Below are 19,568 nucleotides of genomic sequence, written 5' to 3' on the forward strand. Positions count from 1 at the left end.
GGCCAAAAAATGCTCCGCAGAAGTAATGTCAAATAGAGGCTGGAGATATGGGTCAGTGGTTAATAGTAATTGACCATCTTTCTTTCAGAGGACCCAGATTTAGTTCTAAGCACTCAAATTTGGTGGTTCACAAAAGCCTGTAACTCTAGTTCCACAAAGCTGCACAGGGCTGTACATACGAGCACACACTCCCACACAAAGGAAAAGCAAAAAGTAACTCTCTCTTCATTATCCCTGATTATTTTATTTAGAAAAACATACCTCCCTAGCTCTTATGAGCCAAAACAAAAAACAAAAAACAAAAATTCAGTTTCTACTGGCCATTACATGTGGGATCCATCACTGTTCCATTAGTGTTTCAGGAGCGTGGTTATGCAATGTGTTGTATTTTCTTTTAAAATGAACAGGGGAATAAAAACTGCTTGCAGGATTGCAGCAGAGCCGATGGCAGTGCTTACCTTTGTTAACCTATAAGCATCTTTCTGTTTGAAAGACTGCCACCTGCTGCATTCATAAACTATTCCAGCTAACCTCTTAGCAAATGAAGGAGATGTCAGGACACCCCTACCCCAGGGCACGGGCTGAGGTTATGCCGCTATAAGATTAAAAAAAAAAAAAAGAAAGCCAGTTAGTTGCTAAGAAAATGGAACTTGGACGAGGGAGTTGGAATCAGTGCTCCAAACAGCAAAGAGCTGTTCCAACTTCCTTGTAGATCTGTGTAAGAAAATACTTCTAGGTTGTGCTGTTTGTTCACCAGTCCTGGGGAGGTTGACTGTGTGACCAGTCACTACCTACTGCTATGTGACCGCGTAAGGATCCAGTTCCCGGTCCCCTGCCACCCTCCCAGGTACCACAAGCCCCCACTGCAGTATGATCTCCACAGCAGCCCCTTCCTGCTCTCCCAGATGCTCCCAGTTCAGACCTGCCTCTGTCCCTGCAAAGTGCATCCTGCAGGTGCCACCCACGCTGTCTGGAAGCTTGGCACATGCACCTCTCAGGCTGCCCATCCCGAGGTACAGGCTCCGAAGCTCCAACTGTCTATTTGATGCTTTGTTGCTGCTGTGTTGCTGTCTTGTGACTTATTTTTGCAGTGACACTGAGTGGCCTCCTGTGTTGTCTCTTTCAGCCAGTAATGTTAAAGTAGAGGCTCAGAGTGATGAAGAGAATGGGCGTGCCTGTGAAATGAATGGGGAAGAATGTGCAGAGGATTTACGAATGCTTGATGCCTCGGGAGAGAAAATGAATGGCTCCCACAGGGACCAAGGCAGCTCGGCTCTGTCAGGAGTTGGAGGCATTCGACTTCCTAACGGAAAACTAAAGTGTGATATCTGTGGGATCGTTTGCATCGGGCCCAATGTGCTCATGGTTCACAAAAGAAGTCATACTGGTAAGGCCTGAGAGTTTTTCCTTGAGTGTCTCCTGAGGTCCTGTGTGGGCTGAAGGAGCAAAATGTACTGTCAAGGGCTGGGGATGCAGCTTAGGATTGTAGAGCACCTGCCTAGCACACACAAGTCCCTGAGTTCAAAGTGCAGGAGGAGGGTGGGGAAAGGAATGTGGTCTCAGAGCTTGTTTCCCATTGACTAGCAGGGTGGCTGGTGCACATAAATAGCTCCCAAGTAGCACTAAGGCAAAGCTTTCTTATTCTGGGGCAGTATTTGAAAGGTCTTCTTAGAAAGTGCCTAATCAACTCTCTGAACGAAAGAGAAGGCTAACAGCATATGTGTGTCAGCTTCTGAGACTCTGATATTATACTCACTAGGAAAAAGAAAAAAGAAAAAAAAAAAAAAAGATCCCTTTCATGTCCAAAGCATCCATCCTTCACAAGACAGTTCAAAAGCTAGAGATACTTTTAGAGATACACCAAAACTGACTTCACAAATTTCCCATTGAGAAACTATCCATAAAATACTTGTTTTAATCTTGTTGACACTTGGGACTCTCTGTTCAGAGGCATTAGTGATTAGTAGCCTAGCAGTAAAATGGTTTTGTTTTGTTTTGTTTTGTCTTGTTTGTTTGTTTTGGAAAGGGTGCAGGTCAGCATAAAGTGGCTCACCCTACAGTCTGAGTCTCTGGGTCAGCTCACCACATTGCTACAAGTTTTCATCCCAGAGAGGTAGGGAACGTTAGGCCAAACTCCTGTTATGGTAGAAGGTTTACACAGGCCTTGGGAGAAAAAGAGAAGGCAATAGTCTATTCAAAACTAAGTGACTGTTCAAGAGCCGTGCTTACCCCTGGCACTGGGGCATGAGAAGGCCGGCACCTGCTACTGCAGTATCCAGGAGGGAGACGGAAAACAAGCACAAGTGAGTGACAGCCTGTTTTAGGACACATCTCAGAAAGCTAAGGAACATGGCTTGAAAATGGCAGCCTTGTCTGTTTCTTACATGGGACCCAACAAATGTACCTTATCCAAAAAGTAACCAGGAGCTGGGACGTGTATGGAGCAGTAATGCCATCATCAAGGAATGCAGGGGTTTCCAAGGTTATGGTTTTACATATGAGCAGAAACAGTTTCCAAAATTACATATTCCATGTATAGCATATGTAGACGTGATTTATAAGATGATGTTTTAATAAATGCATGTCTTCAACAAAAGTTTAGCTTTAAAATTAGGCAAATTTGGCTTTTCTGAGGGGACCCTTTAGTTCTCAAGCTACCCATTGAAATAGACCTGGCATACCCAGCCCTGAGAAAACCAAATGTGAGGGTAACCTTGCTCTTGCCTTCTGTGAGGAGGTGGAAATTAGCGTGAAGACTTCCTGTCTCATGCTCAGCCAGTCTAGGACCTGTAGCAAACCATTGCGGATGGGAGCAAACCTCTGTCTGTACAGTGAAGATCCCCTTAGATAGATATTTGACAAATGAATCAAATTCTGGTGTACTAAATTGCCAACATATGACTGCCTGCCTTGATTTTAAAAAAAGAAGAAGAAAAATTACATGTAATGATTAAACCTGTCATCAACAGATCTGGAAGGGTACCTGATATTTGCTACATATTTTCCTCAATAAAAAGTGACTAAGTATCATATCTACCCCAATATGCTAAGCTTTTCAATTATGGAGCAGATAACTTACAGAAAGAGGAAACAGAAAGCGACTACACACACACACACACACACACACACACACACACACAAAGTTTGGTCATGGCCAACTCCACAGTGTATCTTTGTATATGTGAATACACAAATTCCCAGGTAGAAATAAAAATCCCCTTTAGCCAACTTGGTTTGAATAACTAGACAGGACAGACAGGTTTTATCTTCCAGGAAGCCTGGGTGGAATGTGCCTCCTCCAGTGTATCGGGCTCCACATTCCTACAGTCATAGCAGGTAGTGAGAATACTACCCTCCACCCTACCCCTGCCAAAGGAGCTGTGGATCACTTGGAATCTTGAGAAAATGCAGGTCCTAATTCAGACCCTGGCAGAATCTGGAGAGTCAGCATTCCTAAGAAGTCCCCAAGACTGCTGGGCGTGGAACCTGGAGCACGATGAGCCTCTGGGGACATGCTGTTAAGGACAGGACAATAAGCAGAGCCATCCCAGCGGCCTCTGAGGAACTGATGTGTTGCCCCAGTGGACGAGCTAGGATGTGCATGGGAGCCTCTCTTCTCACTCACTGCCCATGATCCAATTGACCAGGCTCATGGCTTCGCAGCGCCTTTCTAGTAAACAGAGATCTGAAGGGCATAGCCCAGCCCAGCTTCTGGTCCTCTCACTGGGTCGCATTCCACTGCTGCCATTTTCTAAATGGCTTGTGGGCACCTGTGTGTCACTTCCCCTTGGGTGCTCAGTTGGTTTCATGTTTGATTCCAGTGTCAACAACCCCCGACACAGCCACCAACAACTCAGGATGCGTCTGAGGATTACCCTGGGGCGCTAGGAAAGTGGCAGGAAGTGCAGGGGGGAGGGGGCACCTGTAACAGCAGTATTCTCAATAGTAAAGACCAGGAAGTGGCCTGAGCAGAACAAAGGGCTGGCTTCCTGTGGTCTCCCGCCTAGCAGCTGCTGCCACAGGCATGGTGTTACACATCTATTCTTGTATGCCAGGCTTTTCAAAATCTACCTTCTGCAGACAGGCCCTCAGATGTTCTATTCTACCAGGCTTTGTTTGTTTGTTTGTTTTTAAAGAAGAAGATATTCTTTATTGTGACTGAATAAAACGTGCATACTGCCTGGGATGCAAATTAAATTTAGAATTTTCAATATCTAATGTCTCATCCCAGTTAAATGTAGGTAGATACAAGCTTAGAGAACCTTAACTTACCTACACACTAAGTTTCCTGTCCTCCAGGACACAGGTCATGGACACTGGCAACGGAAACAGTGGGCTGTGTCCTGTGATCCAGCTCTTCGGACACCGCCCCCTTGTGTGTAACACCTGCATCGAGTGAAATGCCGTATGCTCCATCTTAGAAATGTGGTCTTTAAGACTCCCCACCATGGGCTGTACATTCGTGCCCACACAAGCAATTGGAAATCAGTAGATCTGCAGTTAACTCTGTGTTACCTTGCTTTGTGGCAAGGACTGAGACACCAGGCAAGCAGTGAGGGGGCTCAGTCCCCAAAGAATGCCTCTCTCCCCTTCCTGTAGAGGAGCTACATGCTTTGAATTATCAGTCCTGTCTGCCTGCCAGTGGCCAGAACGCTGGCTCAGATCACAGCAGGGAGACCTAGCCCTGGAGCACCTCCTGGAGCACCTCCCAGCTCAGGAAGGGATCCTGAACCTGATACACCACAGGCCTTCCCACACAGCCTGAGGGCCAGCCTCTCTGAGGCTTGGTCCGCTTCTCCAGCGAGGGCTTCCCATGCTGATACCCAAAGTTTTCACTCTCTGTCACCCCTTCACTTTAAATAGTGTCTTCACATTCAGCTGGGTCTAATCCAAACAGGAATTTTAGGGAACATTGGAAACATACTGGTTAGTATCAAGAGCCCTCTGTCTGGCCATTAGATATCATTGTAAATTAGTTCTAGCTTTTGTGTTTGCAATGCCCAGTGGAAAAGGACTTAGAGGTACTTAGGACATTCAAGCACCAGCATGCACTTTAAAGCTTAACCCAGTAGGTAGGGTTTTAACAGCACCACCTGAGCTATGATAAAAACTCTCTGCTTCTCCTCCATTTCCCAGTTGGAGAAATGTGACTTGGGTATTTTTAACACATTGTTCATCCTGAAGAGAGACGTCTCGAGATGGGGGTTTTCATACATAATTGTCGTTTAAATGAAGGATCTGTTCCTCAAGAACAGCGTTCCTAAGGAACGTTGATGAGAGTTAAAGGCTCAGTGAGTGTCCACCCAGCAGGACGGTCACTCCTCACTCACAAGGAGCTCCTGCACCTTCTCCAGACCCACACACACTGCAAGAGCCCTGGGCTGGCTCAGTCACAAACCAAGTAACCTTGGGAATGCCTTCAGTGGCAGCAAGATCTGTACCTGGAACACGACTTGTCTACTGTGGACACAAAACTGAATTCCGAGTTGTGAGGAAAAGGGAAGGCAGGACGTCTCAGGCAACTCGCCAGGGGTTCCCTCAGGAGGGCAGGCCTCGCTGTCCTGTTCCTGAACTTCTATTTTATTCAGTCTTTCTCCAGTCTCTCCCTCTCACGCTCACACTTTCTCTGTCTGTCTCTCTCCTGATTTGCCTGCTTAGGGACAGACAGGTAATGGAGAAGAAATTGAAAGGGAAAATACAGGGAAAATGTAAATGAAAAGAAGTTATTATAACTGTTATAATGAAGTGCCTTTCATTTAAATATAAGAATGTAACGCTGAAATGAACTTGTGATCCTGAAATGCATTTTTAATGAGTTTCCTTTTTATTTTGCTGCTTCAGTGGCATATTTTAAAGACCCTTTGAAAAAAGCCACATTAAAAACCCCACCAAATGCCACAACACGCAAAATTGGATATTGGTTTATTCCAAAACTGCTGATCAGGAAGAGTGACTCTTCATCACAAAATGTTGCAGTCACTTTATTTAAATGAGTTTGAATTTGCATTGTGATGTGCCATTCTGATTTAGGGGAAAAAAATTAGATTTTCAGATCAAATTGACCCAGCCAGTGAAGCGTTAAGCAGCTGGCAGGTTTAGTCAGAAAGCCTCGTGTTCTATCAAACCTGCAGCCGGTGGAAGTCACCAAGCCCACGGGGAACAACTTTCTTGTGGCCGTCCTCCCGTGCAGCCTCCCGCACAATACTTACCAGGCTACCCTCTTCCCTTCTCGCCCAGGTGAACGGCCTTTCCAGTGCAACCAGTGCGGGGCCTCCTTTACCCAGAAAGGCAACCTCCTGCGGCACATCAAGCTGCACTCGGGCGAGAAGCCCTTCAAATGCCATCTCTGCAACTATGCCTGCCGCCGGAGGGATGCCCTCACCGGCCACCTGAGGACGCACTCCGGTAGGTTCGCTGGGCGTGGCAGGGATGCCAGGCCCTGACGTCTCTGTGTAGGGCCCCACCCAGATCATGTGTTCCGTGTTCCCAGCCACTGCCCTTCCAATCCACCTGGCCCACAACCCTCTGGGCTGTTGGCCTCCTTGGTGATGTTATCCCTACTGAACCAGAGGAAATGGGTGGGAGGGGCACACATGAGGAAACCCCGCCTCCTTGGTGTATTTTAGAAGAGCTTTCCCCTCCCACCGTGTCAGGTAAGTGGGTATTTTTCCGAAGGGCACTGCCCGTGCCCTTAGCTTCCCAAACACATCCTTTTACATCAACTGCAGTGCCACACATCACTGGCTCATGTGGAATATATTGAATAGCAGTAATAAACATAATTTTCCTTGCAGAGAGGACACAGGTAGGTTGGTCAGATTATAACCCTGCCAGCCCAGGACACACTGTCCCAACAGAGAGTAACTCCCAGGCCGGAAACCAACAGGCGCTTTGATGGGACTGATTGGTTTAGAGTTGTCAGCAAAATTTCCCTGTAAGGATGCCCCACATACTCTGTAGTCTCAGAACACGATCTACATAAACGCTGGACAGTTGTCAGAATGTTGCCAACCTATCACCCAGACTCATCTTTAGGTAGATCACATCTGCCTCCTGGGTGGAATCTTATCCGGTAGCCCCACAAGCCTCCAGGTCTGAGATGTAGGAGTTTTGTCCAGCAACTGTGTGCTATGTTTGCTTGCAATGTAGTATGTGTAACATACCATGTTGCTTCCATTCTGTGCTGTCATGTGTGCTGTCATGTGCTGCACTGGCTTTAGGAGCACTAGGTTGATGGGCCTTGCCCCTGCCCTCCAAGAGTGTCCTGTCATAGCCAGCCATCACTCTGTCATTGCTCAGTGGCAGAAGAAAGGCCCTCAGCTCATCTTCCCAAACAGGACAGATGCATCTCAAGTTATCTATCTCTTTGCCCCATATTTCCTAAGCCCCTGGACAGCATCCTATGTGTGTGTGGCAGGGTAGAGTGCTAGGGGTCCTATAGGAGCAGAAAAAAAACACAGTCTGTCCTGTTTGGAGGATCAGGGGAGATCCTCGCAGCAGGAGGGCATGGTCAGCTCAAGCCGGTTCGCTTTAGAGGACCTCTAAACCAATGAGAGCGAAGCGTTACGACAGTGCAGCTTAGGTGCTGTCCAGAGCTGGATTTTCTGGTTAGTGGTCACCTCCACATGGACAGCTTTAGAGAAAGAAAGGAACTTATGTTGTGAGCCATCTCCCCTGTACTCTACTCCCCTGTCTGACAGACAGTGAACAGTCAGGAGACTCCCCAAAGTGTACAGCAGAAAGTTGTGACTTGGGCAAGTTTCTTGGCGCTGCCAAGAAAGGTGGTGCCCTCTGTTGAGGAGCTGCCCTCTCAGGCAGTGTGTGAGTCAGAATGTGTCGTGGGAGAGCAGAAACCTCCCTGTCCTAGGTGGGACACTAGCTCAGACCTGGGAGGTGTTTTCTACAAGGAATGAGGAGAACCAAGGCTTCCTGGAGGTGACACTGTCTGTATGTACATGATCCACAAGTGAAGGCGGGGCAAGGCAGGGAGTGACATACAGGCCCGTGTAGGAGGCGGGTGACGTAGGAGAAAGGCACATAAACACAATTGGCAGGCCCTCAGATTGGTGGCAAGTGCAGCTTCCCAGGCCAGTGGAAAATTCCAAGACCCACTTTTAGGGATACAGCTACAGCATTATCACCTTCTAATTACAGGTTTACAATATAACTCTTCCCTGCATGTCCATCCTTCCACTGTAAGATAGCAATCAGTGTGGGGTTTTACATTTTGCCTACGTGCTTGCTCATTGCATTTAAGGCATGGTGGTGTCCTCCTCTTGGTGGGACTAATAACTTGAGTATGTAGAACAGGCAGAGGGCTCCTGACAGTTGTTTCTGCCACAGTGTCACCAATAAGCTGGTAGAGATGTCCAACATAGATAGACCTGGGGTGTTGGTGACTCTAGTGTCTGAAAATTCCCTTAACAAACACAGCCCTGGGAGAAAAGAAACACTGTGTTTTCGTCTTCAAAGCAATTTTACCAGAATGACAGGACTTCAGTCCTTGTCTGCAAAGCCCAGGGTAGTGTATTCTCTCACTGCATGAATGACCATGCCCACATTCCATTAAAGGCTAGGGCCACCCATAGCTTTCTCTAGCATCTGGTGGTGGTCTGAGGTTCTAGACTCCTCTGTGGTAATGGAGTTTGTGCTAATATCAGGATTGGTATTCTTTTGGAACAGCTTTGTTAGAGACAGTTTGGTTCTTGTGTTCTAGCATTAAAGTCAATCATATGTTGAGAAAAATCAGGCACCATACCATTTATTTTTTTATATATATTTTTATTTTCTATATTCTTTGTTTACATTCCAAAAGCTTTCCCCTTTCCCAGTTCCCCTCCCCATGTGTCCCATAAGTCCTCTTCTCTCCACCCATTCTCCTATCTTTTCCCCTCCCTTTTCTCTGTCCTGGTAATCCTCTACAATGCTGGATCAAGCCTTTCCAGGATTAGGGCCCTCTTCTTCCTTCTTCATGGGAATCATTTGATATGCTAATTGTATCTTCAGTATTCAGAGCTTCAGGGCTAATTAATATCCACTTATCAATGATTGGATTCCATGTGTATTCTTTTGTGATTGTGTTACCTCGCTTAGGATGATATTTTCCAGTTCCAACCATTTGCCTAAAAATTCATGAATTCATTGTTTTTAATTGCTGAATAGTACTCCATTGTGTATATATACCACATTTTCTGTATCCATTCCTCCATTGAGGGATATCTGGGTTCTTTCCAGCTTCTGGCTATTATAAATAAGGCTGCTATGAACATTGTGGAGTATGTGTCTTTATTGCATGCTGGGGCACCATACCATTTATATGGTGGGCAATTTGATTCATGAAATCACTAAAATTACATTTTTTCAGGAAAAAATAATACTTATGTTGTATTAATTTCTATGACAATAGAATGTAAATGTGCAACTATATGCAACATTTGTTCCATATTTCATCATTTGTGGTACATCACTGTCTCTAGACAAAAACTACATAAGGACGGCAAAGATGGCTCAGCAGTTGGAGCACTGGCTGCTTTTCCAGAGGAGTCACGTTTTGAGTCCCAGCACCCACGTAGCTATTCATAATTATCTGTAACTCCAGTTCCAGGGGATCCAACTCCCTCTTCACAGGCAGGCACCACACAAGCAAGTGATGTACAGACATTGCATGCAGGCGAAACACCCATACCTATGAAATTAAGTAAAATAGAAATATATGTTCGATTCTGTAGATGAAGCTTTGGTTTCCATAAGAACATCTTCATAGCATCTGGTCACTCAGGAAAGAGATTGAAGTAACATTGCATTAGACCAGTTACCAAGCATTCTTGTTTGGATGGCTTTATATCATACTTAGCATGAGCAATACAATGTTATGTTGAGGTAAAGATCTATATTCCTCATAAAGTAATTGAAGAACACCTTCTCTAAAAAGGGTCTTTATTTAAGTCTTTAAAAAACAGATATCACATGGACCCTTTGCTATTCTTCTCCTAAAATACCTCTCAAAAAATAAATAAAAAAAAAAAAAAAAAAAAAAACCAGGAAAGACTCAACTCCTGTAGAATAGCATTGCCTCACATAAAAGCCACTGGCCAAGTGGAACTTAAGTTTTAGTGAATTAAAATTAAACAAAACTAAAATGTTAGTCCTCTAGCCAAACTTAGAATCTCCACATGGCTGGTGGCTACCACATTGAACAATACACTGAATCCCACCCTGAACAGGCATGCAGCGACCTCTTAGAGCTGAGTTCTAATGGGCAGACTGATCTGCAAGTTTCATCATCTGTATTCCTTGGGGAGAAAACAGAGGCTTTTCATATGCTCTTCCTATGCAAAACACATTGTATATTCTCTGTGTATGTGAAAATGAATTCAGTTTAATCCATATCCCTTTTCATTTTGTGTTTATATATTATATATTCTTAAACGAGATAGTATGTACCACAGTGTAAAATATATTTGTATTATATAGAAAGATACAATTTAGAAATACTCATTTCATTACAGCCTTTACCTGCCATGATTTCTTAGAGACTTGAGCATCCTCGTTTGGCCACGTGACCTTTCACCTTATTCATTAGCGGTTGCCCAGTGAGGGGTCAGCCTGGGGAGAGGCCCGCCCTGACAGCAAATCCGTACTCCCCTCTTCACTGCCCACCCAGGAACCAGGGGATTGTTTACTTTTTCCCAGTAAAGGACACACTTCAGTGATTTAGAAAAGAACTTGATACTCAGTGCCACAGGTTAAGATGAACAAAGACTGGTGGATTCTTGGTACAATCAGTGAGTCACCTGGGCATTAACATTTTTAAAACTCATTAATTTTGACAAAGTCCATAATAGTCATAGCTCAATAGAGAGTACATTTTTTTTTTACCTTTTTTTCCTTTTATTTTTTCCTTTAATTATTATTATTATTATTATTTTTTTTTGGTTATAAATGTATTGCTTGTGTCCCCATTACCCAGAAGGCCAATATTTACTTGGAGTCTTAAACTCGATTGTGTTTTCTGCAGTTGGTAAGCCTCACAAATGTGGATATTGTGGCCGGAGCTATAAACAGCGAAGCTCTTTAGAGGAGCATAAAGAGCGATGCCACAACTACTTGGAAAGCATGGGTGTTCCGGGCATGTACCCAGGTAAGCTGAGGCCCCCTGCCGAGCCGCACCCCTCCCCCACACCTGGCTCCAGACGCGGCTCTGTGGCCCGGTTCAGCCACAGGAGGAACTTTTTGTCCAGTAGCCCTGCAGCTACACTAGGGACAGATTGATCGTTCTTCCCAAACTTGCCAAACTTCCCAAGCTCTGTTGAACAGTCATAGCCCGACTTAAGACCTTCGTAACAGTAGCGACCCTTTTAAGATTCTGTGTTGTGGGGTATTTTGTTGTTGTTGTTTGGTTTTCTTTTCTTTCTTTTTTTTTTTTGAGTTGGGGGTGGCGTGGGGATTTAAACCAAGACAATTGGCTAAGTGATGAAAGTGCTTGCCTGGTGTGCAAGAGGCCCTGAGTTTGATCTCCAGCACCACAAGTGTGAAAATAAAATAACCAAGCTAAAGTAGTGTCGTTCATGATTGCTTCTTTGTGGTTCAAAGTCCAAATAAAATGTGAGTCTTAAAAAAAAAAAAAACAACTAATTACTCAAGGTCTTCAAAGAAGAACTGTTGGGCCAGGACTAAACATTGGTTTAGACTGAGCTTTGAGCATCCGCACTTGGGGAGAGGGCAGAACTTGCTGGGAGACCTGGCAGGCACTGGCTCTGAGTCTGAAGAAGAGTGCAGGATGTCTACTGAGCGCTAATTTGTAGTGAGAATCAGTTTCTAGTTTGTCCTGCCTGGTGTCCGGTGACTCAGAGCACTGCAGTGATGGCTTCATGCTCCAGTTCTTTCTCAAGAAGTGAGAAATTACTCTTGCAAGAAGCAGCGATCGGACCTGCCTCTGCCTCGTGGCACATTAAGATACACAGATGATCATCACAGAGGCCCCCAAGCCAGTGCCAGCCAACTTCCATCACTGTGATGAGTATCTGAGACAACCAGTAATAAAAGGAAGGCAATTCTGTTTTGGAACTTGTTTTGAAACATGGGTTTCAGCCCATGGTTGGTTGGCCACATTGCTTTGGCCATGCCATGCTGGGAGCACAGGTACACTGAAATCTCCTGCCAGAGAGACCCTCATAAGCCAGGGAGGGAGGGAGAGAGAGAGAGAGAGAGAGAGAGAGAGAGAGAGAGAAGGCCAGAGACCTATGCTCTGTGTTGAGAGCAGGTCCCAATGACTTAAGGACCTTCCCCAAGACTCCACCCCTCAAGGTTTCCAGCAACTTTTACTTGGATCATCCTAGAGCCAAGGCCTCCAACATGTGGGCCTGCAGGGGACACTCCAGTTGCAAACTGTAGCTGCCTAGGTCATGTCTTAGTTCACTATTTCACCCCTGCAACACCTGCCTTATAAATATATAATGAGCACAAGGTTAGGGAACATGGCATTGAGGCTCCAGAAATGAACTTTACTGTCCATCCTGCCAATAAGCCTGTGCATTCTCATTCATCTCCTGACCCTGACCTTCCATCTCCCTCAGGTCACCTCATTACCCCACAGACCTATTTAGGTTGGGTCCATTAGTTAAAAACTCTCTAACTCAAGAGATGTAAGCTCAAGAGAAGTAAGAAAAGTTTTGTTTCTCTGAACGTGATTTTCTTTAGTAAAAAGGTTGAGGGGACCAATTACACTTTGCTGATATCTTCATAGGATAAGGAACTATCTCCTGAGCCTCACATGTATTGCGCTCAGAGGGGTGGTGTGGTGTCACCTGAGAGATGGGAAGATATGTAAATTAGCTTGATAAATCACATGAATGAATGACTTCTAGTATAAGATTTCTGTATTTCCTCCTATTAATCAGAGTGGGCTGAATGTTGAGCTATTTAACAAGACACCCTCATAATTCACTGTTAACAGAATATGTCAGAATATGCCTGACTAGAAATGCAGGTTTTAAAGTGACGACATAAAATGCGTAATGGATTGTGTGGGTATGTAGGGTACAGAATAAGGGGCAGAAACTACTAGGTCTTCCTGGGCAGGGGGGAAATGTAGAAGGCGATGGAGCGAACGAAGACTGGCCATCGTGAATATCCACCCAAATCTAAGCATGGTTTTACACAAAATATTTTGTGTATCTTGTTAACATTTGATAACCATTTATTGTAAAAATCTATCAGAAAAAAAGTAAATTAAAATATTGACAGGGCTTGGGTTACATGAAGATGTAGCCACGGCTCAAGGAACTCTTTGAGGAGCATGAAGATAAACTAGATAGAACCAGTTGAAGCTATGGTAAATTAATGGCCTGAGAAGGGAGACACACAAGACAGAAGCAGTATTGGAAGAGCTGGTTAAAAAATAGAAGCTGATCACTTTACACTCCAAGCTTCTGGGGAATCATTTTAGAAATCCTTGCCTTGCAAGCTAGGTGTCAGGGTAGAGGAGACTATGCAGGAGACAAGCTTGTGTCTTCACTTATGGTCAGGGAGATCTGGTATAGAAAAGGAGATGGGTTGAGCTAACCTGTACGTCTGCGTTTGTTTACCTTAATGACTGCTTGGCTTCCTACCTTCCCACCTTGTGCAACTGCTGCATGGTCATTAGACATTTGCTGTGTGGTTGGAGACTGTTCCCTATGCAGCCATGATTTTAGACCCTTTGTTCATTTCTGGACCTGATGATATTTGATTCTCATGGTTGTTGTTCAATTTGGTTAAGGCAATCTTGACAAAGGACCCTCCAAAGTAACACAGTTAATTCACTATGGTCCAGTGTTGGGTGGTAGACAAACAGCTTGTTATTTTGGTCTTAGGGATAATGTGGGTTGAACAGGTGGAGGATGGGGTCCTAGCAGGTAGCCAGCCATTGGCATGGCTGCAGCTGGTTCTGCCAGGGCCTGGAGGATGAGAAGGCAGCTCTTGTTGGCACTTTACAAATGTGCCATTAACACTGGATACAGGAGGATCTTAAAGTGCAAGCATTTCTAAACTAGCCTCTCTCTGTCTTTGACTTTAGTCATTAAGGAAGAAACTAACCACAGCGAGATGGCAGAAGACCTGTGCAAGATAGGAGCAGAGAGGTCCCTCGTTCTGGACAGGCTGGCAAGCAACGTCGCCAAACGTAAGAGCTCTATGCCTCAGAAATTTCTTGGTAAGAGTTAAATGTTTGCTGTCTCTTAACATACAAGTCTGTGGGTGTTCTAGACAAATAAAAATTATTTGAAAGTAGAGGAAAACAAAAAAAATCTCCCTTTTGGAAAAAAAGCTTAATATTTCTTAAATACTGTAAAGAAATTTTAATAATTTTCTTCAAACTGACAAACCTTTTACATTGAGGCAGAAAGACAGAGGTTAGGATCTAAAAGTTGGAAAGAAAGACCATTAGAAAACAAAACAGATCTTCCGGAAGTGACGTGCCAGTTTTCTGAGGAACCACCAGACTGATTTCCAGAGTGGTTGTACCAATTTGCAACCCCACCAGCAGTGGAGGAGTGTTCCTCTTTCTCCACAATTTTAATCTTAGCCATTCTGACTGGTGTAAGGTGAAATCTCAAGGTTGTTTTGATTTGCATACCCAGAGGATTCCTTAACATGTAATAAGGACACATGTTCCACTATGTTCATAGCAGCCCTATTTATAATAGCCAGAAGCTGGAAAGAACCCAGGTATCCCTCAACAGAAGAATGGATGCAAAAAAAATATGATATATATACACAATGGAGTACTATTCAGCCATTAGAAACAATGAATTCATGAAATTCTTAGACAAATGGATGGAGCTGGAGAACATCATACTAAGTGAGGTAACCCAGTCTCAAAAGATCAATCATGGTATGCACTCACTAATAAGTGGATATTAGCCTGGAAAACTGGAATACCCAAAACATAATCCACACATCAAATGAGGTACAAGAAGAATTGAGGAGTGGCCCCTGGTTCTGGAAAGACTCGGTGTAGCAGTATAGGGCAAAACCAGAACAGGGAAGTGGGAAGGGGTGGATGGGAGAGCAGGGGGAGGGAAGGGGGCTTATGTGACTTTTGGGGAGTGGGGGGGGGCAGAAAAGGGGAAATCATTTTGAAATGTAAATAAAAAATACATCTAATAAAAAAAGAAATTAAAAAAAAAGAAAACAAAACAGAAACCACTTACTGGCAATATTGTTCATAGACTTGTCTCTCTGAAGCCTTTGAACCAAAAGAATGAAGGAGACTTCATTTCCTGATCAAAGAAAGAGGGAATCTTGGTCAAGGAGCCAGCTGTTGGGTGGCTGGGGCTTTAGATAGTGTGAGGCTCAGGGCCCTGTCTGCTCCCTGAGGATGCACAGAGGACAGGGACCATGGAGAGAGTCTGGTGAAATATCTGGGAGACTGGCAGAATGAAGCAGCAAGTGTGTGAAGAGTAAGTGACCTCAGAGGCAGGGTGTGACTTCCTCTTTCCAGTTAGGAACCTGAAGAATGCTGCATGGCATGCTTTAGTAATGAGCATCTGCGGTGCCCTTAAGCTTCAGGCACCGAATGGCACTGTCTTGATTCACACGCTCGGTGTGAACGCGATCCACAACACTGGTGAAGCAACGCTGGGAGGGGAGAGCAGTCTCCAGGGGAGAGGTTAAACACAGGAGGAAGTGGCCTTGTGGGAAGGGAACAGGAGGGCCAGGACAGCAGAAGCGATGTGTGTGAGGAAGGGCTGACTGGCAGTTCACGGACTAGCCAGTGCTTCTTCCTGCTCTCACGGCTGCTGTCCTCTCAGGGCTATGTGACGACATTCCTGTCCACCCTTTCTACTGTGTCACCCTAAAAGGAAGAGAGATGGACCTCAAATATTGCTCTCCACATTTAGGATAATATTCTATTATGTTCCTGAGATGATAGATAGTAAGAGTTTTGGTAGAAGTATTTCATGTTTTTCAGATAACCAAATGCAACATCCAGAAATTACCAGTATTAAATTAGAAGAACATCATTGTATATATATCATATATATTTCAGTGGACAGGGATAGGTGGACTACAATATAGAGATGTGGAGTAAATGCCTTTTAAGTTCCGGAATGTGCCACCTCAGAAAGACTGCAGCTGTTCTTTCTTGGTTTGCTTCCCCTCTTCCCATGCATTTCTAGAAAATAAGTTCACAGTGACCACAGCATATTCAACATGTCTTAAGAGATAACGGATCCTCAAATAAATATTTACTCCCAAAGGGACTCGACTTTTTAAAAAGAATTACTATCAGAAAAAAATTATTATAAAAATATTTTTAAAAAATCATTTTTGTTTTTATTTTTACATTGTGCATCTTTATTCACATTCTATTCAGAAATCATTATTCTTGCAAAATTTAGATATCCATCACTATATAATTTAACAGGTTAAAGAATCAGACCCAGGTCTCTTAGGACCATTTCCGTTTATTTCGATTAATCCCTTCACTGACTTTACATTCAAGCACTCTGTAGACATTCTGTCTTCATCTCTGCTTTGAGTTTGAGAATGTCACCTGTGGACTTGGGCCACTCTTCCTTCTCTGACATTGATGGCAATGCTTGTTGAATGATGTGGGTGCCAAGTCCAACCTCATTTTCTTTTTTTAATAATATTACTTTTCTCCTAAAATATGTAGTGTTCTTTCCTTGATCCTAAGTCAACCATCATGAGCAAGAAGCTCTTTGGTGTTTTACAGTCTAGATGAAGTGTAGTCTTTATAACTGAGAGGTTCCTTTCTTCTTCTTCCTTGTCTTTTGGAAACATTCCTTTACATAAATACCAATTGTTCTATCTATTGTGGCCTCTATTCAAGAGTGCTGGTTTTCCTTAGATTGGATAAATCGTCTTCCGTGTCTATTAGCATTTTGCTATTTTAATTTCTTTATCTTTTTAAATTTACTTACTGTTAGTTTATATTTTTCCTGATTTAATTGAGTTCCTAGCAGTTTTTATTCTAGTGTTTGCTATTTTTAACTCATGTATTAAGTATGTATTGGATTGGCTTTTGTTTCAGTTCCTGAGACTAAAATCTCCCTGTTTTTTTTTTTTTTAAGTATTGCCTTTGAATATCTTCAAAATTTGACGGCTTGCATATTCTAAAAATTAAAATAGCTAAAACTTGAAAAAAAAAGTTTTTTACTCCAAGTCATGAAGTAATTATGCTTCATTTCTCCTCTTCCTGGAATCAAGTTTCTTTTTTCCCCTAGGATCGACTTTCTGGTTTGTCTTACTTCCTTTCTTGCCAAAAAATATTTTCCCTGTAACCATGGCGTTTCTTTCCATCGTGCTCATTCTTCTTGGTCTACTGTGGCTTGACTGACATTTCAGCCTTCTTCCCATTGTATCTGGGACTATGAGAACTGTGAGTTTTAAATCCTGAAGGAATGCCAACAAGGACAGTGTTGGGAGGGTCAGGTGAGGCCAAGTACAGTTCTTGTTTACAATGTCCCCTTTGAGAGTGCTCTCACAGTTTTCAGAGTTTTCAGATTTGGTTAAAGCTCTAAACCAGCAGACGATGCCTTCTGTCTCCATAAGGGACATCTCAGGGCTTCACTTTCCCTGAAGTACAACTCATCAAGGCCTTTGCTTCTGGGCAGGAGAGCCAGCCCACATGCTAAGGTCTCTGACGTCATGTGCTGCCTGCAAGTGGGACTTTCAGCTTCATGATCAAAATGAGGAGGGCAGAAATTCAGCCCATTCCAACTTTCTGTCAGTGTGAGGGTTGGGAGAGAATGCTGAAAATGTTATTGATCCCATTTGTTTCTAGAAGTGATATTACCCAAAGCTTTTTCAAGTCTCAGGCAAGAATTTTCTGCTCCTTTTCTTGGTCATATATAGATGAATGTAAAGTAGAAATAAGTAGAAAATGGATGGATGGATAGATAGATAGATAGATAGATAGATAGATAGATAGATAGAGATAGAGAGATAGAGAGAATAGATTATAGATTTCACTGGGGCACTGGGGACTTTTGCAGCTTTTAATTTTTCACATATTAGTAGACAAATTCTACAGATAGATTTGTCACACTGTACTCATCTAGAATGTATATTGCTTTCTTTGCAACACCCACTTGTTAAAACAACAAGCTTCAGTGGTTGCTTAGAAAACCACAGAACCACACCTCTGGGGAGAAACAGGAAAGTACCACCTTTGGTGAGAGAACACACACTTGTAAAGCTAACAGAAATGGGCAGCAGACCACACCCTCCTCCATTGCTAGGGTTTGGTAGTGAATGAGATGCAAGTTCAAGAATGAGTTCCTCGTGCCCATGTAACAAGATAGGTTATCACAAAATAAGCAAACAAAACAAAAGAGAAGGCAAAAAAAAAAAAAAACCTTTCCCCCTGGAATGGAGAGAGAAATAAATCCCTTCTTTGTTTCTACCATCCACTACATGCGGCTTTTGCTGTGTCCAGTTCCTAAGAGTGTGTAACTAGACATTAACAAGTTTTCTTTCTATAGTCTGAGGATCACTGTATGTCATTACCAGAGTATGTGTTGGTTCTGACACGAGTAGATGAAATCAAGCCATTGTGTGGTGCACACCCAGGAAGATGAAGAAGACGAAATGCAAAGGAAGAGACTAAGTTTGGAGGAATGTATTCCAGGGCTACTATTAATAGTCACTGACTTTTTTTTTCAAGACTATGTGTAGATTTATGAATTGTGGAATACCCTTCCTACTGTAGATAAAGTTTGGGGGAAGTGCTGACCTCAGTGCTGCCATGAAAGACACTGGGGTCGTCTTCTAGCACCACCCCATCAGGTACCACCTGACTGGAGCAGCCCATCGCCCTTGTAACTCAGTCTGTTGTCTCACTGTGGCTGGTAGTTCACTTTCTTCAGACCCTTCACCAGTGCCCCTTTTTATCTGAATAAAGTCAGTTTAGTCTAAGGTTCCAATATATGATCCAAGCTGCACTTGTACATTCCCTATACCCCCAAGAGCTCTGTCCCCTGGACCATCACATTGTCACCAAAGCTCCAGGCTCTCTGACCCCTCAGGATCTTCACTGTTTCTGTCTCCTACAGTAAGATACAAAAAGCCCCAGCTGGCTCTTATGAGATGAGAAACCTATTGCTCTGGTAGCAAGCCTTCCTGTGCTCATGGGATTTCATAGATAGGGATGGAGTCTGCTGTCACCACTTAGTGTGTATCTCCCTTGCTAGCTCTGTGTATCCAAGGACACATATCCGTTCTCACTGGCTTTCCCTGTAGTCCCACTGTAGCCAGACTATTGAAGAGAAGAAGCAGGCATTGTGGGAGGGGAGCCGTAAAAGTGCATCTGATGTGGTAGGCTGCCTTGAGCCCTCTTATCACTCAGAGGGTACTCAGTGACTACCACTGCCAATAGGAATATAAACTATCGATTTACTGAATGAATTTCTTGTCTGGGTCATGATTTCATGTTATACTTCACACCAGTGTATTTCAGAAATAAATCTTTAAGGAAATTCATTTTGTTTCATTATAAAACATTTTACTCCAAAACTAATTATCTGAAGCCAAATCTAGTCTCATCTTCTACCAGTGCCAGG

The 19,568-nt window shown here is 43.7% G+C and overlaps 1 protein-coding gene across 15 annotated transcripts in view; it reads left to right on the forward strand.

Moving 5' to 3' along the window:
• Ikzf1 (IKAROS family zinc finger 1) overlaps positions 1–19,568 on the forward strand; it is an 88,727-nt gene that overhangs the window by 63,982 nt on the left and 5,177 nt on the right. For 6 of the 15 annotated variants that reach the window (XM_052198064.1, XM_052198059.1, XM_052198057.1 and 3 more), the window contains exons 4-7: positions 1,127–1,387; positions 6,238–6,405; positions 11,018–11,140; positions 14,057–14,191. In XM_052198064.1, the coding sequence (XP_052054024.1) occupies positions 1,127–1,387; positions 6,238–6,405; positions 11,018–11,140; positions 14,057–14,191 (687 nt within the window). The remainder of the gene's footprint in view (positions 1–1,126; positions 1,388–6,237; positions 6,406–11,017; positions 11,141–14,056; positions 14,192–19,568) is intronic. The other 9 variants (XM_052198055.1, XM_052198058.1, XM_052198056.1 and 6 more) reach the window with 9 other exon arrangements.

This window comes from Apodemus sylvaticus, chromosome 11 (genome assembly GCF_947179515.1).
Source record: "Apodemus sylvaticus chromosome 11, mApoSyl1.1, whole genome shotgun sequence".
In the NCBI taxonomy this organism is placed as follows: Eukaryota; Metazoa; Chordata; class Mammalia; order Rodentia; family Muridae; genus Apodemus; species Apodemus sylvaticus.